Genomic DNA, 19,134 nt, shown 5'->3' with positions numbered 1-19,134 from the left:
CAGAGCCCCGCGTCCCTTCCCACCTGCCAGCCCAGAGCAGCCTCCTGCCTCAAGCATCACAGCTGCCAATGGGAAGCCAGGACTCGGGTTCTCTTCCCAACATGCCAAGTGAGTCACCCCCTGTGCCTCACCTTCCCCGTCTGTAAAATGGGCCTAGCCCTCGGCTCCCTTCCCTGCTGCAGTCACCCAGCCCCTAACCTGGCTCACTGCCCAGGTTCTAGCCCCAGCACCTGCCTGGGGCTCCCACCAGCCATCCCCGCAGACAAGGAGCAGCTGGCAGGTCAGGCAGCGCCAGGCTGCAGAGAGAAGCCTAAATCCCCAGGGACCTCCCAGCAGCCACACCTCTGCCTCCTGTTCTACCCACTGAGCAGTCCCGGGCCAGCGCCAGGGACACCCCAGTGCCCCGGGCCCCCCTTCCTGCCACAGAGACCAGTCCTGGGCCAGAGCCAGGGACACCCCAGTGCCCCGGGCCCCCCTTCCTGCCACAGGGAGCAGTCCTGGGCCAGCGCCAGGGACACCCCAGTGCCCCGGGCCCCCCTTCCTGCCGCAGGGAGCAGTCCTGAGCCAGCGCCAGGGACAACCCAGTGCCCTGGGCCCCCCTTCCTGCCGCAGGGACCAGTCCCGGGCCAGAGCCAGGGACACCCCAGTGCCCCGGGTCCCCCTTCCTGCCACAGGGAGCAGTCCTGGGCCAGCGCCAGGGACACCCCAGTGCCCCGGGCCCCCCTTCCTGCCGCAGGGAGCAGTCCTGGGCCAGTCCCAGGGACAACCCAGTGCCTGGGCCCTCCTCCCGCCGCAGGGAGTAGGGACGGCCACGCACCAGGGATACCCCCAGGTTCCCCCTCCCGCCACAGAGAGCAGGGCCGGCCACGTGACAGGGACACCCCAGTGCCTGGGCTCCCCTCCCGCTGCAGAGAGCGAGGCTGGCCACGCGCTGGGGACACCCCGGACCCCCTCTCCCGCCGCAGAGAGTGGGGCCAGCCGCATGCCATGGATGCCCTCAGGCCTCCCCTCCCCCCACAAAGAGTGAGGCCGGCCACGTGCCAGGGACACCCCTCTGCCCCAGGCCCCTCTCCCCGCTGCAGGGAGTGGGGCTGGCCACGCGCCCGCTCACCTCCAGCACGTGCTTCAGCTTCTGAGACGCCTTGACGGAGGCCGAGGCAGCGATGACGGCGTTGAGTTGCTGGAGGTGCAGGAGAGGGACCAAATCACCAAGCGTCACGTCCGCTACCCCGGTCTTGGGAGTGGGGGGAGCACATGCCCTTAGGCGCACCCCAGGGGCTGGAGCCAGCGGAGGTTTAACTGGCCCCCGGTGCCATCAATGGCCCGACGCAGCGTCGCTGCACTGAAGCCAATGGGGCATCGCCAACGAGCCCAACCCCTGGCCCTCCCCTCCCTCGCCTTGGCAGTCGAATCCTCGGTTCCCATAGCCAGGTCCTCGGGCACAGGGCTCGGGCCGCTCTAGGGCGGAGCTCGTTGCCAGCCCAGGGCCAGGGGCCGGGCTCCAGCGGGGGGCTCGGGCCGCTCTAGGGCGGAGCTCGTGGCCAGCCCAGGGCCAGGGGCCGGGCTCCAGCGGGGGGCTTGGGCCGCTCTATGGCAGAGCTCATGGCCAGCCCAGGGCCAGGGGCCGGGCTCCAGCGGGAGGCTCGGGCCGCTCTAGGGCAGAGCTCATGGCCAGCCCAAGGCCAGGGGCCGGGCTCCGGCGGGGGGCTCGGGCTGCTCTAGGGCAGAGCTCATGGCAAGGCCAGGGCCAGGGGCCTGGCTCCGGCGGGGGGCTCGGGCCGCTCTAGGGCAGAGCTCATGGCCAGCCCAGGGCCAGGGGCCGGGCTCCAGCGGGGGGCTTGGGCCGCTCTAGGGCGGAGCTCATGGCCAGCCCAGGGCCAGGGGCCGGGCTCCAGCGGGGGGCTTGGGCCGCTCTAGGGCGGAGCTCGTGGCCAGCCCCGGGCCAGGGGCTGGGCTCCAGCGGGGGGCTCGGGCCGCTCTAGGGCAGAGCTCATGGCCAGCCCAGGGCCAGGGGCCGGGCTCCGGCGGGGGGCTCGGGCCGCTCTAGGGCAGAGCTCATGGCCAGCCCAAGGCCAGGGGCCGGGCTCCGGCGGGGGGCTCGGGCCGCTCTAGGGCAGAGCTCATGGCAAGGCCAGGGCCAGGGGTCGGGCTCCAGCGGGGGGCTTGGGCCGCTCTAGGGTGGAGCTCATGGCCAGCCCAAGGCCAGGGGTAGGGCTCCAGCGGGGGGCTCGGGCCGCTCTAGGGCAGAGCTCATGGCCAGCCCAGGGCCAGGGGCCGGGCTCCAGCGGGGGGCTCGGGCCGCTCTAGGGCAGAGCTCATGGCAAGGACAGGGCCAGGGGTCGGGCTCCAGCGGGGGGCTTGGGCCGCTCTAGGGTGGAGCTCATGGCCAGCCCAAGGCCAGGGGTAGGGCTCCAGCGGGGGGCTCGGGCCGCTCTAGGGCAGAGCTCATGGCCAGCCCAGGGCCAGGGGCCGGGCTCCAGCGGGGGGCTTGGGCCGCTCTAAGGCAGAGCTCATGGCAAGGCCAGGGCCAGGGGCTCCGGCGGGGGGCTCGGGCCGCTCTAGGGCGGAGCTCGTGGCCAGCCCAGGGGCAGGGGTCGGGCTCCAGCGGGGGGCTCGGGCCGCTCTAGGGCAGAGCTCATGGCAAGGCCAGGGCCAGGGGTCGGGCTCCAGCGGGGGGCTTGGGCCGCTCTAGGGCGGAGCTCGTGCAAGGCCAGGGCTAGCGGCTGGGCCCCAGCGGGGGGCTCGGGCCGCTCTAGGGCGGAGCTCATGGCCAGCCCAAGGCCAGGGGTAGGGCTCCGGCGGGGGGCTCGGGCCGCTCTAGGGCGGAGCTCGTGGCCAGCCCCGGGCCAGGGGCCGGGCTCCAGCGGGGGGCTCGGGCCGCTCTAGGGCGGAGCTCGTGGCCAGCCCAGGGCCAGGGGCCGGGCTCCAGCGGGGGGCTCGGGCCGCTCTAGGGCGGAGCTCATGGCAAGGCCAGGGCCAGGGGTCGGGCCCCAGCGGGGGGCTTGGGCCGCTCTAGGGCGGAGCTCATGGCCAGCCCAAGGCCAGGGGCCGGGCTCCAGCGGGGGGCTCGGGCCGCTCTAGGGCAGAGCTCATGGCCAGCCCAAGGCCAGGGGCCGGGCTCCGGCGGGGGGCTCGGGCCGCTCTAGGGCAGAGCTCATGGCCAGCCCAAGGCCAGGGGCCGGGCTCCGGCGGGGGGCTCAGGCCGCTCTAGGGCAGAGCTCATGGCCAGCCCAGGGCCAGGGGCCGGGCTCCGGCGGGGGGCTCGGGCTGCTCTAGGGCAGAGCTCATGGCCAGCCCAGGGCCAGGGGCCGGGCTCCAGCGGGGGGCTCGGGCTGCTCTAGGGCAGAGCTCGTGGCAAGGCCAGGGCCAGGGGCCGGGCTCCGGCGGGAGGCGCAGGGCCCGTACCGGCGTCAGCATCTGGACGTTCTCGTGGAAGTTGCCCAGGAAGGCCATGATGGCCATGCGCTGCGCCAGGCGCTCCACCTTGCTGAAGTGCAGCATGAACCGGTCCTCGTCCGCCAGCTCCTCCAGCGGCTTGCGCTCCTTCTCGTACTGCCGCAGCAGCTTCACCTCCGCCTCCGTCGGCAGGAAGCGCATCAGGCACTCCACGAAGTCCACCGGCAGCGTCTGCAGGTCAAACCTGCCGGCCAGGTGGGACCCGTCAGCGTGCCGGGGGCAGGGCCGCCCCCACACCGTCACCCCAGGGCCGGGCGCAGCTCCGGGGTAGTCAGGGGAGATGCCCTCCTCCCAGCACCCACTGCAAAGCCGCCTGTTCTCCCTTGAGGTTGGGGGCGCTGCCTGGGCCCCTCCATCCCCCAGTCTTGGGGGGGCACTGGGTGTGAGAGGCTCCTGCAAAGCACTGGAGCCGGGGGAGGGGATTCCAGCCTCCCACGTTCCTAGAGGCCGGGCCTCCGGCTGGGGGTGCAAAGCCAGGGCTCCCCCTGCCCCGCCCGGGGGCACCTACATGTGGATGGCTCTGCAGATCTCCTCGGCGCTGCGGCCTGCCTTGCGCAGCGTGATGGCCAGGTTCTTGGCCCGGTTGGCCTCCAGCAGCGTCACCTTGCTGGCTGCCTTGTGCGAGGCCTTGTTCTTGGCGCAGACCAGCTCCACGGCTGGGCCCTGAGCTTTGGTTTTGAACAGCTCCTCGAACTTGTCCAGGTCCAGGTTCTGGCGGGGAGAGGGGAGAGCGTCACCCGGCAGGCCCTGCCCCACGGCTCCCAGCCAGGCTGGGCACCCGAACCAGGGACACCACTGCCACACTGGCCACGCGACCTGCCAGCTAGGCCTGGGGGGACCCCGCCCCAGGAGCTCCCTGGGGATCCCTGCAGAATGGGGGGCAGCAACCCGCTAGGGACTGCTCACTGCTATCCCCGGGGGACCCACAGACAGGACTCCCACTAGGGACTGCTCACTGCTATTCCCGGGGGACCCACGGACTGGACCCCCGCTAGGGACTGCTCACTGCTATACCCAGGGGACCCACAGACAGGACTCCCACTAGGGACTGCTCACTGCTATCCCTGGGGGACCCACGGACAGGACCCCCGCTAGGGACTGCTCACTGCTATCCCCGGGGGACCCACGGACTGGACCCCCGCTAGGGACTGCTCACTGCTATCCCTGGGGGACCCCCCGCTAGGGACTGCTCACTGCTATCCCCGGGGGACCCACGGACAGGACTCCCACTAGGGACTGCTCACTGCTATCCCCGGGGGACCCACGGACTGGACCCCCGCTAGGGACTGCTCACTGCTATCCCCGGGGGACCCCCCGCTAGGGACTGCTCACTGCTATCCCCGGGGGACCCCCCCACTAGGGACTGCTCACTGCTATTCCCGGGGGACCCACAGACAGGACTCCCACTAGGGACTGCTCACTGCTATCCCCGGGGGACCCATGGACGGGACTTCCACTAGGGACTGCTCACTGCTATCCCCGGGGGACCCACGGACAGGACTCCCACTAGGGACTGCTCACTGCTATCCCCGGGGGACCCACGGACAGGACTCCCACTAGGGACTGCTCACTGCTATTCCCGGGGGACCCACGGACTGGACCCCCATTAGGGACTGCTCACTGCTATACCCAGGGGACCCACAGACAGGACTCCCACTAGGGACTGCTCACTGCTATACCCAGGGGACCCACAGACAGGACTCCCACTAGGGACTGCTCACTGCTATACCCAGGGGACCCACAGACAGGACTCCCACTAGGGACTGCTCACTGCTATCCCTGGGGGACCCACGGACAGGACCCCCGCTAGGGACTGCTCACTGCTATCCCCGGGGGACCCACGGACTGGACCCCCGCTAGGGACTGCTCACTGCTATCCCTGGGGGACCCCCCGCTAGGGACTGCTCACTGCTATCCCCGGGGGACCCACGGACAGGACTCCCACTAGGGACTGCTCACTGCTATCCCCGGGGGACCCACGGACTGGACCCCCGCTAGGGACTGCTCACTGCTATCCCCGGGGGACCCCCCGCTAGGGACTGCTCACTGCTATTCCCGGGGGACCCACAGACAGGACTCCCACTAGGGACTGCTCACTGCTATCCCCGGGGGACCCATGGACGGGACTCCCACTAGGGACTGCTCACTGCTATCCCCGGGGGACCCACGGACAGGACTCCCACTAGGGACTGCTCACTGCTATTCCCGGGGGACCCACGGACTGGACCCCCATTAGGGACTGCTCACTGCTATACCCAGGGGACCCACGGACAGGACTCCCACTAGGGACTGCTCACTGCTATCCCTGGGGGACCCACGGACTGGACTCCCGCTATGGACTGCTCACTGCTATCCCCGGGGGACCCCCCGCTAGGGACTGCTCACTGCTATCCCCAGCCCCAGCGCACCGCTGCCCCCAGGCCGGCAGGAGCACCCTCGCTCCGGCTCCGTGAGCTCCACTCCCTCTCCCACCGGGACGAGGCCCCCGGCCCTGCGCCCACCTCCAGGATCCTCTCGTCGTCCAGCTCACTGAAGACGGTGCCGCTGATCTGGTTGGGTTTCAGGGCCGTCCAGTTAAAGACGGGCAGGCGGAACTTGGTCTTGATGGGCTTCTTTATCCGGATGGCTGGGGACAAGGGGGCAGGGAGGGCATGAAACCACCTTGCTCGCAGCGAGCCCACAGGGAGCCCAAAGCCTGGGCAGAGAGGGCAGGAGAGAGGGGCACAGCCTTGGTCGATGCCCCCAGCCCACCGGTGCAGCCCGCCACAGACCCAGGCTGTAAGGACCTGTCCACAATAGCGCCCCCCTGTTTTATATCCCAGCCCCTTTCCCAGCATGCACTGCAGCCCAGCCAACTTCCCTGCACTACAAATCCCAGAATGCCGGGGTTCTTTAACCCCCCCCCCCGAAGGGTCAGCACACTCTGGCCAGGCCTTACCGTAGAAGCCCAGAGAGACCTGGGCACCCACCGGCTGAACAGAGCAGTGGAGGGGGACCCAAGGACAGATGCAGGGGGTGCCTAAAGATCAGGCAGCAGCAGGGGCAGCCCCTGGGGCCCTCGAGGTCTCTCTATCCTGGGGGCGGGAACCCCAAAGGCTCTAACTGCTTTCGAGGCTGCTTGGCTGCAAACCCAGGGGCTGGGCTGAGCTGTGGGAATTTGGAGGGAAATTTTCCCGCAACCACAGCCCAGGCCTTGAACACGGTTCCAGGGAGACACCCCACCCCCCCGAGAGACCTCCCTCCCTGCCCTCCCCACAGGACACCTCGCCCCACCTGTCCCCTGACCTCCCCCGCCTATCCCATGGGAGACCCCTCCCCGCCTGCCCCACAGGAGATCACCCTCCCCAATAGGACCCCCCACCTATCCAATGGGAGACCCCCTCCCCACCTGCCCTTTGGGAGATCTTCTCCGCTTAGCCTACGGGAGACCCCTCCTCGCCTGCCCCACAGGAGACCCCCTCCCCAATGGGACCCCCTCTGCCTGCCCCATGGGAGACTCCCCCCCGGAGACCTCCCTCCCTGCCTGCCCCATGGGACCCCCCCACCTTTCCCATGGGAGACTCCCCCTGGAGACCTCCCTCCCTGCCTGCCCCATGGGACACCCCCCCACACTGGCTCCAGAACCAGCACTCCATTGTCGCCGCACCCTAACAGGGACCCTTCCTACCTGACAACCCCACGGTGAGGACGACGGAGGGCGAGGCCCCAGGCAGCGGAGGGGCAGGGGGGCACTTGTCTGTGGGGAGAAAGGGAGAGGATGAGGTGCCGGCTCCTCCAGGGGCACCTGGCAGCAATCCCAGGGCACGAGCCGAGCTTACCTGGCAGTGGCGGGGCCGGCGGGGGCACAGGGGGTGGGGGAGGTGGGGGCGGGGGGGCGGCCTCCACAGGAGGCAAGGCCGGGAGGCAGATGTCGTAGTCAGGGACGTCTCCTTCACCCTCCAGGGGCGGCAGCGGGTCACCCCCCGGCTCCCCAGGCTGGCAGGAGCCGCAGTGCCGCCGGAAAGCCGCCTCCTTCTCCTTGATGATCCTGCGCAGCGTGTGCACCTGGTGAGTCGTGCTCTCGAAGGTCTCCTGTACCCGCAGACAAGGGCGGTTAGGGCTGCGTCCCCCCCATAAGCCAGATCCCGGCCCCCACGTCCGGAGGGGCCCTGAGCCCCAGAGCCCCGGCTCCCAGAGCTCGGCATGGGGCCGGGATCGCAGCCCTCCGTGCTATGGAAAGGGGCCGGGCCGACGGATGTTCCCACCAGCCCCTCCGCTGCTCCCCAGCCCACTGGGCGTCTCCGCAAGTGGAAAGGGGCATGCTGGGAACGGGGCTGGGACGGGAGCACCCTTGGCTCAGGGCCCCATTGCTGAGCTGCTCAGCCGTCCTCCCAGCCCTGCGTTCCCTGGCCCGATCCCTGCGCCACACCTTGACCAGCTCCAGCTCTTTCTCTCGCTGCAGTAGCTGCTTCTCCAGCTCCGCCACGCGCATCACGTTCTCGTTCTCCAGATCCAGCAGCTTCTCCGTCAACTGCAGAGAGAGCACGAGGCAGCTGGTACCGGGGGCACAGGGCAGCGCTAGGAGCTGCCATACACCCTGTCTGCCGGCTGCTGGTTCTGCCAGGACCCAACGGGCAGCCCCACACCCCCAGCACAAACAGAAAGTGAAGCCCCCTCCCGCCCCATGGAATCTGCCCCCTGCCCCCGTGACTCCTGGGGGAAGAACCTCTGCAGAATCCCCTCGAGGGTGAGGGCCAAGAGCACCCCACACCCCGGCCCTGACCCCTGGCGCCGGTTCCTGCAAGACCCATCCGCCCAGGCAATCTGCAGATGTCAATGCAGATGTGGGAGTTGGAGTCGCCCCCTCCCAATGCAGCCAGCACCCTGCTGGGAGACAGCAAGCAGGCCTGGCAGGGTGCAGAGGCTGGGGTGGGGCCACCCCTGTGGCCTGGTGGGGATCCAGCCCGTGGTGCAGACGGGCCGAGATGCCTACGTGGGAGACGTGCTCCTCCAGCTCCTCCACTTTCTCCAGCGCCACATTCTTGGTCTCCGCGTCCTCCAGCAGCCCCCCCACATCAAAGACGTTGTCCAAGTAGGCCTGGATCTGCACCTGCAGCTTCTCGCTCTCCGTGTGCCGCGACTTCTGCGGGGGGGGGGAGACTTGGCGTCAGGGCAGCAGAACACCATCTGCCCACCCGTCTCCCTTCCCCTTGGCAGGCCACCTGCCTGCTTAGAGCGCCCGCAGCACAGTCCCCTGCCGCTGCCTTCCTCTCGCGTCACCCCTGTGCTGTCGCCCATCCCCATGTCACAGAGAGGGAAACTGAGGCCTGGTGAGGCGGGAGAGGGAGGGCGGCTGCCCTGCGTGAGCCTGGGGGAGTCACTTTCCCTCTCTCCGGGCCTAAGGATCCTACTGGGGGCAAGGGCAGGCCTGGGGGGCAGATCCCCCCCACCTCTGCCTATTGCGCCTCGCTCTAAAGCAGCCGGTGCTGGGCCCCAGGGGGGACTGATGCAGCCTGGCCACGTGTCCGTCTCCTCCATGCTACTGGGGGGCCTCAGGCTACCGCGATGCACCTGACAGAGGAGGATCTGGGCTCTTAGTGCTCCCCGGCTCTACCTGCAGGAACTCTTCCAGGCCCAGCTTGGTGAATTCGTACTGCAGGTGCACCCGGAAATTCATGTCCTCCACCGAATGCACCACAATGTTGATGAACTGCATGCAGGCCACCTGCAAGGGAGGGAGAGAGAGGGTCATCGTAGGGAATGTGGGGGCAGGATACCCACACCATCCAGCCGGCCTTTGGGGGTGGGTGGGTCTGGGATCCAGCACCAGCCAGCCTTCAGGGGACAGGGGGTCTCTGGGTCTGGGATCCAGGCACAAGCCGGCCGGCCTTTGGGGCAGGAGTCCTGGGGGCGGGATCCAGGCACCAGCTGGCCGGCCTTTGGGGGCCAGGGGGTCTCTGGGTCTGGGATCCAGGCACTAGCCAGCCGGCCTTTGGGGCAGGAGTCCTGGGGGCGGGATCCAGGCACAAGCCGGCCGGCCTTTGGGGGTGGGGGTGGGGGGTGTCACTGGGTCTGGGATCCAGGCACCAGCTGACCGACCTTCAGGGCAGGAGTCCTGGGGGCGGGATCCAGGCACCAGCTGGCCGGCCTTTGGGGGTGGGGGTGGGGGGTGTCACTGGGTCTGGGATCCAGGCACAAGCCGGCCGGCCTTTGGGGGCCAGGGGATCTCTGGGTCTGGGATCCAGGCACAAGCCGGCCGGCCTTTGGGGGTGGGGGTGGGGGGTGTCACTGGGTCTGGGATCCAGGCACCAGCTGACCGACCTTCGGGGCAGGAGTCCTGGGGGCGGGATCCAGGCCTGCATGAGCAGCTGTTCTCCAGTGCCTTGGCTGCCAGGCACTTGCTGGAGCCCCCCTGGGAGGGCCGTGCTGGCCTGCGCTCCCCAGGTTGGGGCCACCCCCAACTGCTCACCATGAAATCGATGTTGCTGTCCTCGTTCCGGAAATAGTCCATGAGCTTCTCAAAGCGGTGCGTCTCTTTGCAGACCTGCAAGGTGCCCGCAGACGGGTTACCGCTGTACGCACACAGCTCTCCCTAGGCCCCTGTGCCCATCCCCCCGGCATCGGGCACGGGCTGCTCTCCTGTCGGATTAACCCCGGGATCCCAGAGCAGCTGCTCTTTGCTGGAATGGGCTGGACAGAGCATCCAGAGACTGTCTGCAGCCCCTGGCCCCACTGCAGCCGCCTGAGCACCCCTAGAGATGGGGCAGCCCATCCCCAACAGCCAGGCTAAGCGCTGGCCCGTCTCTGTCCCACAATGCCTGTCCCAGCCCCTGGAGCTCCTTGTGGCAGGGCCAGGCTCACCTCTTTGAAGTTGTCAAAGGCAGCGAGAATGATTTCGTGGCCTCCCCTCACCAGGCAGACAGCCGCCAGCAGCTCCAGCACCAGCGCCTTGGTCCTAGGGGACGACCAACGGGCTCAGTGGCTCACCCCCCACCCACAAGCCCTGCCCTGCCGGGGTCCTACTGGCCTGATAGCAGCAGAGTCTGCACCGGGGGCTCCTCTCTCTGCCTGGGCTGACTCCCAGGCTGGGGACAGGGGCTGGGATGAGACTTTCAGAGAGCCCAGGCGGGTGCCAGCTTCCCGCCACCCTGACCTGGTGGGGATCGGGAAGTCCAGTGTCTGCCAGCTGCTGCGGGTACCGTCCAACGGGGCCTGGACTGAGACCCATCAAACTCATTTCACACTCTGGCCACCCAGCTGCCGATAAGGCCTGGGGTGGATGGGAGCCAGCTGCCTGGAGGGGAAAGGGTCTGTCACCCAGCAGCTTTCTGCTACGGTCTGTAATCCCCACACTCTCCCCCGGCCCGGCCCAGCCCAGCCCCACTCCTCGCTGAGACAGGCCCAGGAAGGGTTCTCGTCCCCGGTGGGGAACCAGGGAGGGGACGCAGGGTGGGAGTCAGCCCAGCCGGGAACGGGACCCCGATTTGCTGCCGCTCTGCCTGGGGAGGGGAGCGGCACCAGCGCCTTACCTGGGGTTCTTGTTATTCAGGCTGAGCGCTATCTCATTAACAGCGTGGGGATGGGACATCACCAGGTTGAAGCCATACTGAGGAGGGTGGGAAAGGCAGAGAGTGGGGCATTAGCAACAGCAGGATGGGCAGGAACGGGGGTCCGGGGGAGGTGGGGTTCCTATCCCCAACACACAGCACAGCCCTTTTGCTGCTGGGAAGCAGAGGCTCCTCCAGGGCTGCAGGAGGACATGCTGGGTTTCATCCGGAGCAGCCCGTGGGCTCTAACCAGCCAGCCGTGCCCTCCCTACTTGCTCAGAGAGGTCGATTTTTTTCTCTCTTATAAAATTCCCCAAGTTCCAAGACAGGTGCTACCTCCTGCCTGGTTCCAAATTATGTAACAGCTGCTACAGCCGGGCCTCGCAGGAGAAACTGCCAGAGTCTGGGCAGTTGCAGCGATTGGGGGTCAGGAGAGGAGGAGACCCCATTGCCCCCCTACAGGGATTCCTGCCCCTTCCCCTGGGGACAGGTGCAGGGGCTCGACACAAGCCGACGGCAGGGGCAGTAGCCGCTGAGGAGGAAGCACCATGTCCCCTCCATCACCCTTACGTCCGTGGTAGGTGCCGGGTACCTGGTAGTTCATGATGGCCCGCAGGCACATGATGCAGACGTGGACGTCGTCCTTCTGGCTCACCAGCCGCGAGTTCTTCAGAGCCTTCCTGCTGGGCAAAGTGCTGCAGCTGCCAAAGACACGGCAGCCTGCGGTCAGCGAGCCCTGGAAGGGGCTGCCTGGCGACCTCCGAGCCGGGCACCGCCAGAGCACGCTAGCTCCCAAGACTCCAACTCTGGCAGCGTCCGGGGGCTGAAACTCGACCGAGCACCTCTGAGCCTCTGCCCCACCTGCCCTTGCACCTCTGCCAGCATAACCGCCTCCCCCGCCCCCCGGAGCTGCACCAGCCCCGCCACGCCCTGCACCTCGTGCCAGCCTCGGCCCTCGTGCACCGGGAAAGCCAGCGCTTTGCACACTCCTCAGAGCATACGGCTAGGGGTCTGCACAGGCCCAGCTCTGGAGAAGTAACAGGCCCCATCCCCTTCCCCAGCTGCAGGTACCAAGCCATGGAGCATGCACAGCCCGGCCCCTTGCGCCAGCCGGGGGCACAGACACTGCACGGGCGTGAGCCAGTGGAAGGTCGGGAGGGCACGTGGCACACTCCTGCTGCACAGGGATCCGAATGCTGCTGCACCAGCCCCACTGGTACTAACCCCCGGCCAGCGTGGCAGAGCCCCATGGGCCACGCCAGGCAGGGAGGAGTCTGTGTCCAGCCACACTCCCCAGCCTTGCTGCCTGCAGATGCAGTCAGAGGAGCCAATCCTCCCAGCACAAAGGGACGTGTGCCTCACCCCTCCGGTCCCAGACCCAGGGAGCTCACCATCCCGACGGGGGGGGGGGGGAGGGGAAACTAAGCCAAAGAGCCGGGAAGGGACCAGCCCAAGTCACGCAGCAGGTCGGTGTCCTAAGTCCCAGCGCAACGTCCTGTTCGCTAGGCCACACCCTCACCTGTGTGTCCTCCCCACTGCTGCACCCACAGAGCCATCCCCCTGCTGACAGCCCCCAGCCCCTGGCTCTGCTCGGGGCAATTTCCAGGCTCCGGGGACAGGCAGTGCTGACAGGGGCAGCAGGCCCAAAGGAAGCGCCTGGAGCCTCATCCGAGGGGACGATGCAGGGCACCGCACAGAGCAGGCAGGGCAAGGCAGGCAGATGAGGAGAGACAGGGCAGCAGGGAGGGCACTTGCTGGTCACAGGGGTAGTGCAGGGTCCATGGAGGGGCAGGACACATGGGGGGCCACAGGGCAGAGCAGGGGAGGGTGAGCACAGAGGTCTGCTGGCACCGGAGGGGCAGGGGGATCCCACAGGGAATATGCATGCGGGCGCAGAGGGAAGGGAGGCAGAGTCACGGGCCGGGAGGTGGAAAAACCAAAGGGGGAAAAGAGAAAGAGGCGCATGCACACATGTGTACGAACAGCCAGATGCCACACACATGCACATGTCGACACACGTGACTGAACACCAAGATGTACATGTCCACTCCACACACACTCATACACATGCACTCCATGCACAGACACATCCACTCCACACACACTCACTTGTGCACACACACATGCACTCCACGCACACACACGTTCACTCCACTCACATGCACACACACACGTCCACTCCACGCACACACATGCACACTCACACACGTCCACTCCATGTACATACATGCACACTCACATGCATCCACTCCATGCGATGTCCACCCCCCATGCACACACACGCGTCCACTCCACGCACACTCCCATCCACGCCCCTGTGGCTGAGCAGAGCGGAAAGGCGCACAGCGTGGTGGTGGCCCCGGAGGGGCTTGTGCCCAGCAGACCGTGCGGCCTGGAGCCGGTGGGTACTTACCCAGCGAGAAGTGGGGCAGGCACAGCCAGAGGACAGAGAGAGAGAGCACAGGCCAGAGAGACGGGCAGGCAGAGCGAGAGGGAGACGGGCCCTGGAAGCAGAGAGAGGAGGGCGCGTTACTGACCCCCCCAGTGGAGGCGGGACATGGGGCTGGCAGCAGAGAAGGGAACAGGCCAAACCTGGGGAAGCGAGAAGGGGGCACATGTCCCAGGGAGGGGGGCGCAGAGGGTGCGTAGTGTACAGCAGAGCAGGCAGATGCAGAGTGGAGGGGAGCATGGACCATGGGGGGGCACGTACAATAGGGCAGAGCAGAGGGGGGTGTACCAGGCAGGCAGGTATGTACCATGGAGGGAGGTATCATAGTGCAGAGTTGGGGGAGGGAGTGACATACCGCAGGGCACAGAGGGGGTGTATGTGTAGGTACCATAGGGTGGGGGAGGCGCATTTACGTGCTGTAGGGTGGAGGGGGGTACAAGCCGTAGGGCGGAGGGGGGCACATATTATAGGGCAGAGGGGGTACGTACCGTAAGGCAGAGGGGGGCACATATTATAGGACGGAGTGGGGTACGTACTGTAGGGCGGAGGGGAGCACATATTATAGGACGGAGTGGGGTACGTACTGTAGGGCGGAGGGGAGCACATACCGTAGGGCGGACTGGCGCGCAGAGCGGGCGAGGCTGTTGGTGAAGGGGGCAGACAGGGTCATGGGGTGCTGCAGATCCTCGATGGATCTGCTCCAGGATTTCAGCTTTTCTAGCGCACTGTCCTCGCCGCTTTCCAGACCCTCAAAATCAAACCTGAGCGGGAGAGGGGGACACACACACGGAGGCTTCATGGCAAGCGGCAGAGCAGGGCTGCCCGGGCTGCCCGGCGCCCGAAGCTGGGGGCGCAGGGGAGGGACTTGCGCACGCTAGTGAGGGCTGCAAGCGCACACTGACTCGTAAGCAGCATGGCAGGCGTAGCAGCTCGAGCACGCTCCTGCTCACAGCAAGCGCCCCGGCACCAGGGCAGAAATTCGCTTCTCCTCCAGGGACTGCTGCTTTCAAACACCTTCCCCAGAGCAGCAAGCCACCCCCAGGGCTTGCAGCAGGCGAGTCTGCGTGTCAGCAGGAACCCTGCAAATATCACGGCCTTGTATGCCCGGTGCAGAGCCTGCCACGGAAAAGACCGTCCCCTGTTCAAATGCTCTTCTGCGCCCAGCAAGCGACCAGCTCGGCCCTGCCCTGACACGTGTGAAGGCGACTTGCACCGGCAGGGTCAATGTCTTAAAGTGACAGGGTGATGGGAAATGGCTGGGGCACGAAATGGCCACCAGTGGGGCGGCGAGAGGGTCACAAGGACAATGGAGACTCTCCTCGCCCCTGTATTAGCAACGAGTGGTGCCGGGTGCATAGCACTTTGGCTCTATTCTGCCCTGCCCTTTGCTGCCGCAGCCAGGGCCCAGAGAAGGGAGAGTGGGAGCACCCACTTCCCTGCCTCGAACACACGCACAAGAGGACGTCCGAAAGGGGCAACAGCAGAACGATCAAAGGAAACGCTTTTTCACACCTGGCGGCGTCAGACTGTGGAACTCACAGCCACAGGAAGTTGCTGAGGGCAGGAGCAGATAGCTCGGGGGGAGGGATAGCTCAGCGGTTTGAGCATTGGCCTGCTAAACGCAGGGCTGTGAGTTCAATCCTTGAGGGGGCCACTTAGGGATCTGGGGCAAAAATCAGTCCTAAAAATGGTCCTGTTAGTGAAGGCAGGGGACTGGACTCAATGACCTTTCAAGGTCCCTTCCAGTTCTAGGAGACAGCTGTGTCTCCTATTATTAAGATTCAGTCTCCTGCTTTGGGGCACTGGCCAATCTCTAATTCTTAGGATCAAGATGACACCTTCATGGGGGGCAGATTAGCCCACTTCTGCCAGCGCAGGAGTCTCACACCTTCCCCTGAAGCACGTGGGCCAGTCGGGGATGCTCCCAAGAGGAGGGAGAATGGAGCCCAGTAGAATCAGGTTAGCTGGGATCACACAGCCCTGCACTGTTCAAGAGACCCAGTCTGACCCGCTCTGCCCAGGGGGACGAGGAGTTGCAGCTGCCCCCAAAGAGCTCCCCCCCCCCCCGGGCGCCACAGACGCATACTCACATCACAGCACACTGTGCGAAGGAGAGATACTCCACCAAGACGTCCAGGCCTTTGTTCTCGTCATTGAGAAACTCCCGAACCCACCTGCAGAGCAGAGCAGAGAGCGAGTCACCCCAGGGGCCCACGAGCGGACACGGTGCCTAGCGCTCATGCTGGCCTCCTGCCCCAGGCGAATTTCAGCCACGGTCCAGAGCCCCCCACCAGGCGAGAAGCCAGCGGTGCCATGTCAGGCCAGGAAACCCTAGCAGGGAGGAGTCCTGGGCTGGAAAAGAGACAGGTCCTTTGGGCAGTGACCTTGGGGGCCACTGACACCCCCCAGCACAGTGTGATCACACCCCAGAGCCAGGGGAAAATCAACACCGTAACGCTACAGCGTCACCATGATGATAAAGGGTCCATTCGACGTCAGTGGGTCTGCGCACGCCATGGAGCCCGGAGAACAGAGCTCAGAGTCCTGTGCCCCCTTGCCCTTCCCGCCCAGGGCACGGCATGACCTGGCCACGCAGGTGCAGCCGACCCCTGGGCCCCGATTCTCTGCGTGACCCCAGCCGTCACTCCTGACCACACTCAGACAGGGACCCTATGGCTGGATTTAGGCAGGCGCCCGGTAGGATTTGCAGACAAAGCCACAGGCAGCAGCAGCTGCAGGGGCCAAGGCCCCTGTGAAAAGCTGCCCCTTGGTTAGCTTTGTCCTGGGGCAGTTTCTGCTCACGGGCTGAGAACCTGGCAGAGTCGAGGAATTCAGGGTTAAACTGCCCTCGGCCCACCCTGCTACAGGCACCTGCTGTGGCCTGTAGATTGCAGCCCCTCCAGGCACCTCCAGCCGCCTGGCTGTTATCTGGCAGGGCCAGAGCCTTCAGCTCCACTCTGGGTTGCTCTGGAAAGTGGCTTCCCCACCCCTGCGCCCTCAAAACGCTCGCAGGCCAATTTCTCCTCCCCTGGCTCAGGGGTTCCTGCGCCAGGAGCTGCATGCTGGAAACCCTACCCGGCACACACGTCCCAGCCATGCCTGCGGTCTGACGGGGAGCAGGGGCGGCGGTTCTTCAGGCAGGGCACGGCATGGCATGCACGTGTGTTATGCAAATGGGGGCACACACGTGTGCATTACTGGGGCAGGACACAGGCATGTTAGATGAAGCCACACGTGTTATTCGATCAGGGCACGTGCCTGCATGTTAGTTGGTGGGGCGTGCATGTGCGCATGCGTGCACCCCCAATCACACGTGTGACATTGGGGGTGCACACACATGTGATGGGTGCATGCATGCATGTGACATTGTGGTGCATGCATGCGTGTGACATTGGGGGTGCACACACGTGTGATTGAGGTCCAGGCATGCATGTGACATTGGGGTGTGCATGCATGCATGTGACATGGGACAGGGTGTGACATTTTCCAACGCGCGGTGCTGAGGGCCATGTGATCTGGCACGAGTCAGACCCCAGAGCTGCCCAGAGCCGTTTCTCCGGGGGGGGGGTAGGGGGGAAGGGCTGGTGAGCCCGCCCATTTCCTGTCTGCCTGCGCTCCAGGCCTCGCCCCCGACTCATTTCCTGTCTGAGGCCACGCTGCTATTTTAGGGCTCTCAGGGGGTTAAAGGGCACCTGGGCTGGTGAAGACAAACCCAGCGGCTGCTGCAGGCTGGGGAGGTGACCCCACGTGGACCCTGAGGGCACATGTGCCGGCGGTAGCACGTGTCAGCTTGTGTGTGTGCGAGCATGCACACGTGTCTGTGTGCACAAGGTCACGTGTGTGCATGTTTGTGCACAAGTGTGAGTGCGCACACGCAGGGAATGTCTGCATCAAGCCTTCCTGCTGCCCCTGGCCTCAGCAGGTCCAGGGCTGGCCCCAGGGGGAGAGAGGCAGGCAGCCTCCTCCCCACCCACTGGGCCCCTCTCTGCCACCCCTACGGTGGCACCTGCTCTGCCTGCTGCCCATGGTGACCCGGGTTCACCTGCGTGGGGGACGCCAGCATGACCAATGAACCCAGCCCCTCTGCTATACGGATGAGACAGGAACTGATCCCAGCGAGCCTGGTATCCCGGCTCTGGCAGTGGCCAGCACTGGCTGCTCCCGAGGAAGGGGCAAGAAATCCTGCAGCAGGGAGTCCTGGGGAGAGCAGAGACTGGCCAACGTGCAAACTGCCGCCTCGTGGAAGGCCTGTGTGGAATCCAGAGCCGGGGCACTAGTGCGCTGACCCACACAGGAGATCCTGGTTTCTCCAACCCCTCAACAGAAACTCCCCAAAGCAGAACAAAGACCCCAAGGGTGCTGATGCCTTGAAAACCCTGAGGCTGTGTGGCTCCAGGAAGACTCACAGGGCCACAGCGGAAGAGACAGGGACACTCGGGAGAGGGGCTTAGCTCCAGGACCAGCCTAGGTCAAAGCAAGCTGACCTGGAGAAAGAGAAACAAGCCATTGCTGCAGAACAGGACCCTGGATGCCCCCAGACCAAAGAATGCTCTGAAGTGCTGGCGAAACTGAGGCAGGGAAATGCAGGCAGGGTTTATTATTTTTGTCTCGCTCTCTGTATTTCTCCTGCTATCCAGTAACAAGCAATGGTGTTCGGATCCTGTGAAAAGTCTCTGTGTGTCCTGTGTTATACCTACCACATGCCCCTGCAGTGTTAACTATGGACCCAGAGCACGGCGTGACACGAGCGCTGGGAGAGGGTGTGTCCAAGCTATGGGGTGGGGGACTGGTGGGTCAGCACGGTCTCGGGGACTGGGCAGTTGGACTGCGGGGTTTGAGCTCTCTGGAGAAGGTTCTCGACAGAGATCTGCCCGCCAAGAACAGGCCTTGGGACCCCAAGCCAGGGGAAATGCCTGGGCTCAGTTTAGACACCGGAGGTTTAAAGCCCATGGCCCAGTGATTGGGAGCAGCCGGAGGGGCTCAGCTGGACCTGGGACAGGGCGTTCAGAGGGACCCATGGCCTCATCTCCACAGTGACTGTCCCACCAGCACCCTGTGGCCCCTCAGTTTCCCGTCTCCCCCCACCCCGCCCAGCCAGGGAGCTGCTGACTCTGTGCAGGATGTCAGCTCCGGCCTCAGCATCCGTTGGAAGGAGAGCCTGGCCGCTGCGAGCCCGTGGCCCTGGCCAAGGACAGAAACAATCCCAGTTCCTGTGCCTGCTGGTATTTCCCCTCCAGCTGCAGCTGAGCCCGCAGGGGTGGGGATGTGCCACTCGCTGAGCAGACACGGCCCTGGGAACGTCCTGCATGGCCACCGCACCGGGGTGGCGTCAGCCGGGGCGAGGTCATGGGGGGGAAGACGTCTGACGGCAGCGTTGTACCCTGGCCCGCCCAGGCCAAAGGGAAGCGAGGCCGGATGAGCCTGCGGGGTCACTGCCTGCACCCCTCCCTGCAGCACGTACATCAATGTGAGCCCCAAAGCACCAGGGGACAGGCTTATGGCCATGGGATCAGGACACAGAGCCAGGAGCCTTGGGTTCGAATCCCAGCTCTGCCACGGGCCAGTCTATTCCCCTCCCTGGGCCTCAGTTTCCCCATCCATCCTGACACTGAAAGCTTTTGGGAGCAGGGTCTGTCTCTTGCTCAGTGTCCAGCGCTGTGCATACATCATGGGACCCTGACCTCTAACCCCACCCGCCCCACT

At 65.9% G+C, this 19,134-nt stretch overlaps 1 protein-coding gene across 7 annotated transcripts in view; it reads right to left on the bottom strand.

Annotated features, from left to right (window-relative positions):
* Window positions 1–19,134, bottom strand: part of FMNL3 (formin like 3) — a 57,274-nt gene that overhangs the window by 14,441 nt on the left and 23,699 nt on the right. For 4 of the 7 annotated variants that reach the window (XM_030554871.1, XM_030554868.1, XM_030554869.1 and 1 more), the window contains exons 5-19: window positions 15,522–15,605; window positions 14,040–14,192; window positions 11,575–11,683; window positions 10,965–11,041; window positions 10,297–10,390; window positions 9,905–9,979; window positions 9,050–9,160; window positions 8,429–8,578; window positions 7,865–7,966; window positions 7,275–7,527; window positions 7,124–7,192; window positions 5,958–6,082; window positions 3,965–4,167; window positions 3,406–3,640; window positions 1,112–1,180 (exon numbers count right to left, since the gene is read on the bottom strand). In XM_030554871.1, coding sequence (XP_030410731.1) covers window positions 1,112–1,180; window positions 3,406–3,640; window positions 3,965–4,167; window positions 5,958–6,082; window positions 7,124–7,192; window positions 7,275–7,527; window positions 7,865–7,966; window positions 8,429–8,578; window positions 9,050–9,160; window positions 9,905–9,979; window positions 10,297–10,390; window positions 10,965–11,041; window positions 11,575–11,683; window positions 14,040–14,192; window positions 15,522–15,605 — 1,909 coding nt within the window. Of the gene's footprint in view, window positions 1–1,111; window positions 1,181–3,405; window positions 3,641–3,964; window positions 4,168–5,957; window positions 6,083–7,123; window positions 7,193–7,274; window positions 7,528–7,864; window positions 7,967–8,428; window positions 8,579–9,049; window positions 9,161–9,904; window positions 9,980–10,296; window positions 10,391–10,964; window positions 11,042–11,574; window positions 11,684–14,039; window positions 14,193–15,521; window positions 15,606–15,900; window positions 15,993–16,015; window positions 16,093–19,134 lie in introns of those variants that run through there. The other 3 variants (XM_030554874.1, XM_030554873.1, XM_030554872.1) reach the window with 3 other exon arrangements.

Source organism: Gopherus evgoodei, chromosome 3 (genome assembly GCF_007399415.2).
Source record: "Gopherus evgoodei ecotype Sinaloan lineage chromosome 3, rGopEvg1_v1.p, whole genome shotgun sequence".
NCBI lineage: Eukaryota > Metazoa > Chordata > Testudines > Testudinidae > Gopherus > Gopherus evgoodei.
The sequence above is the reverse complement of the archived record's forward strand: the minus strand, read 5'-3'. Positions and strand labels throughout refer to the sequence as shown.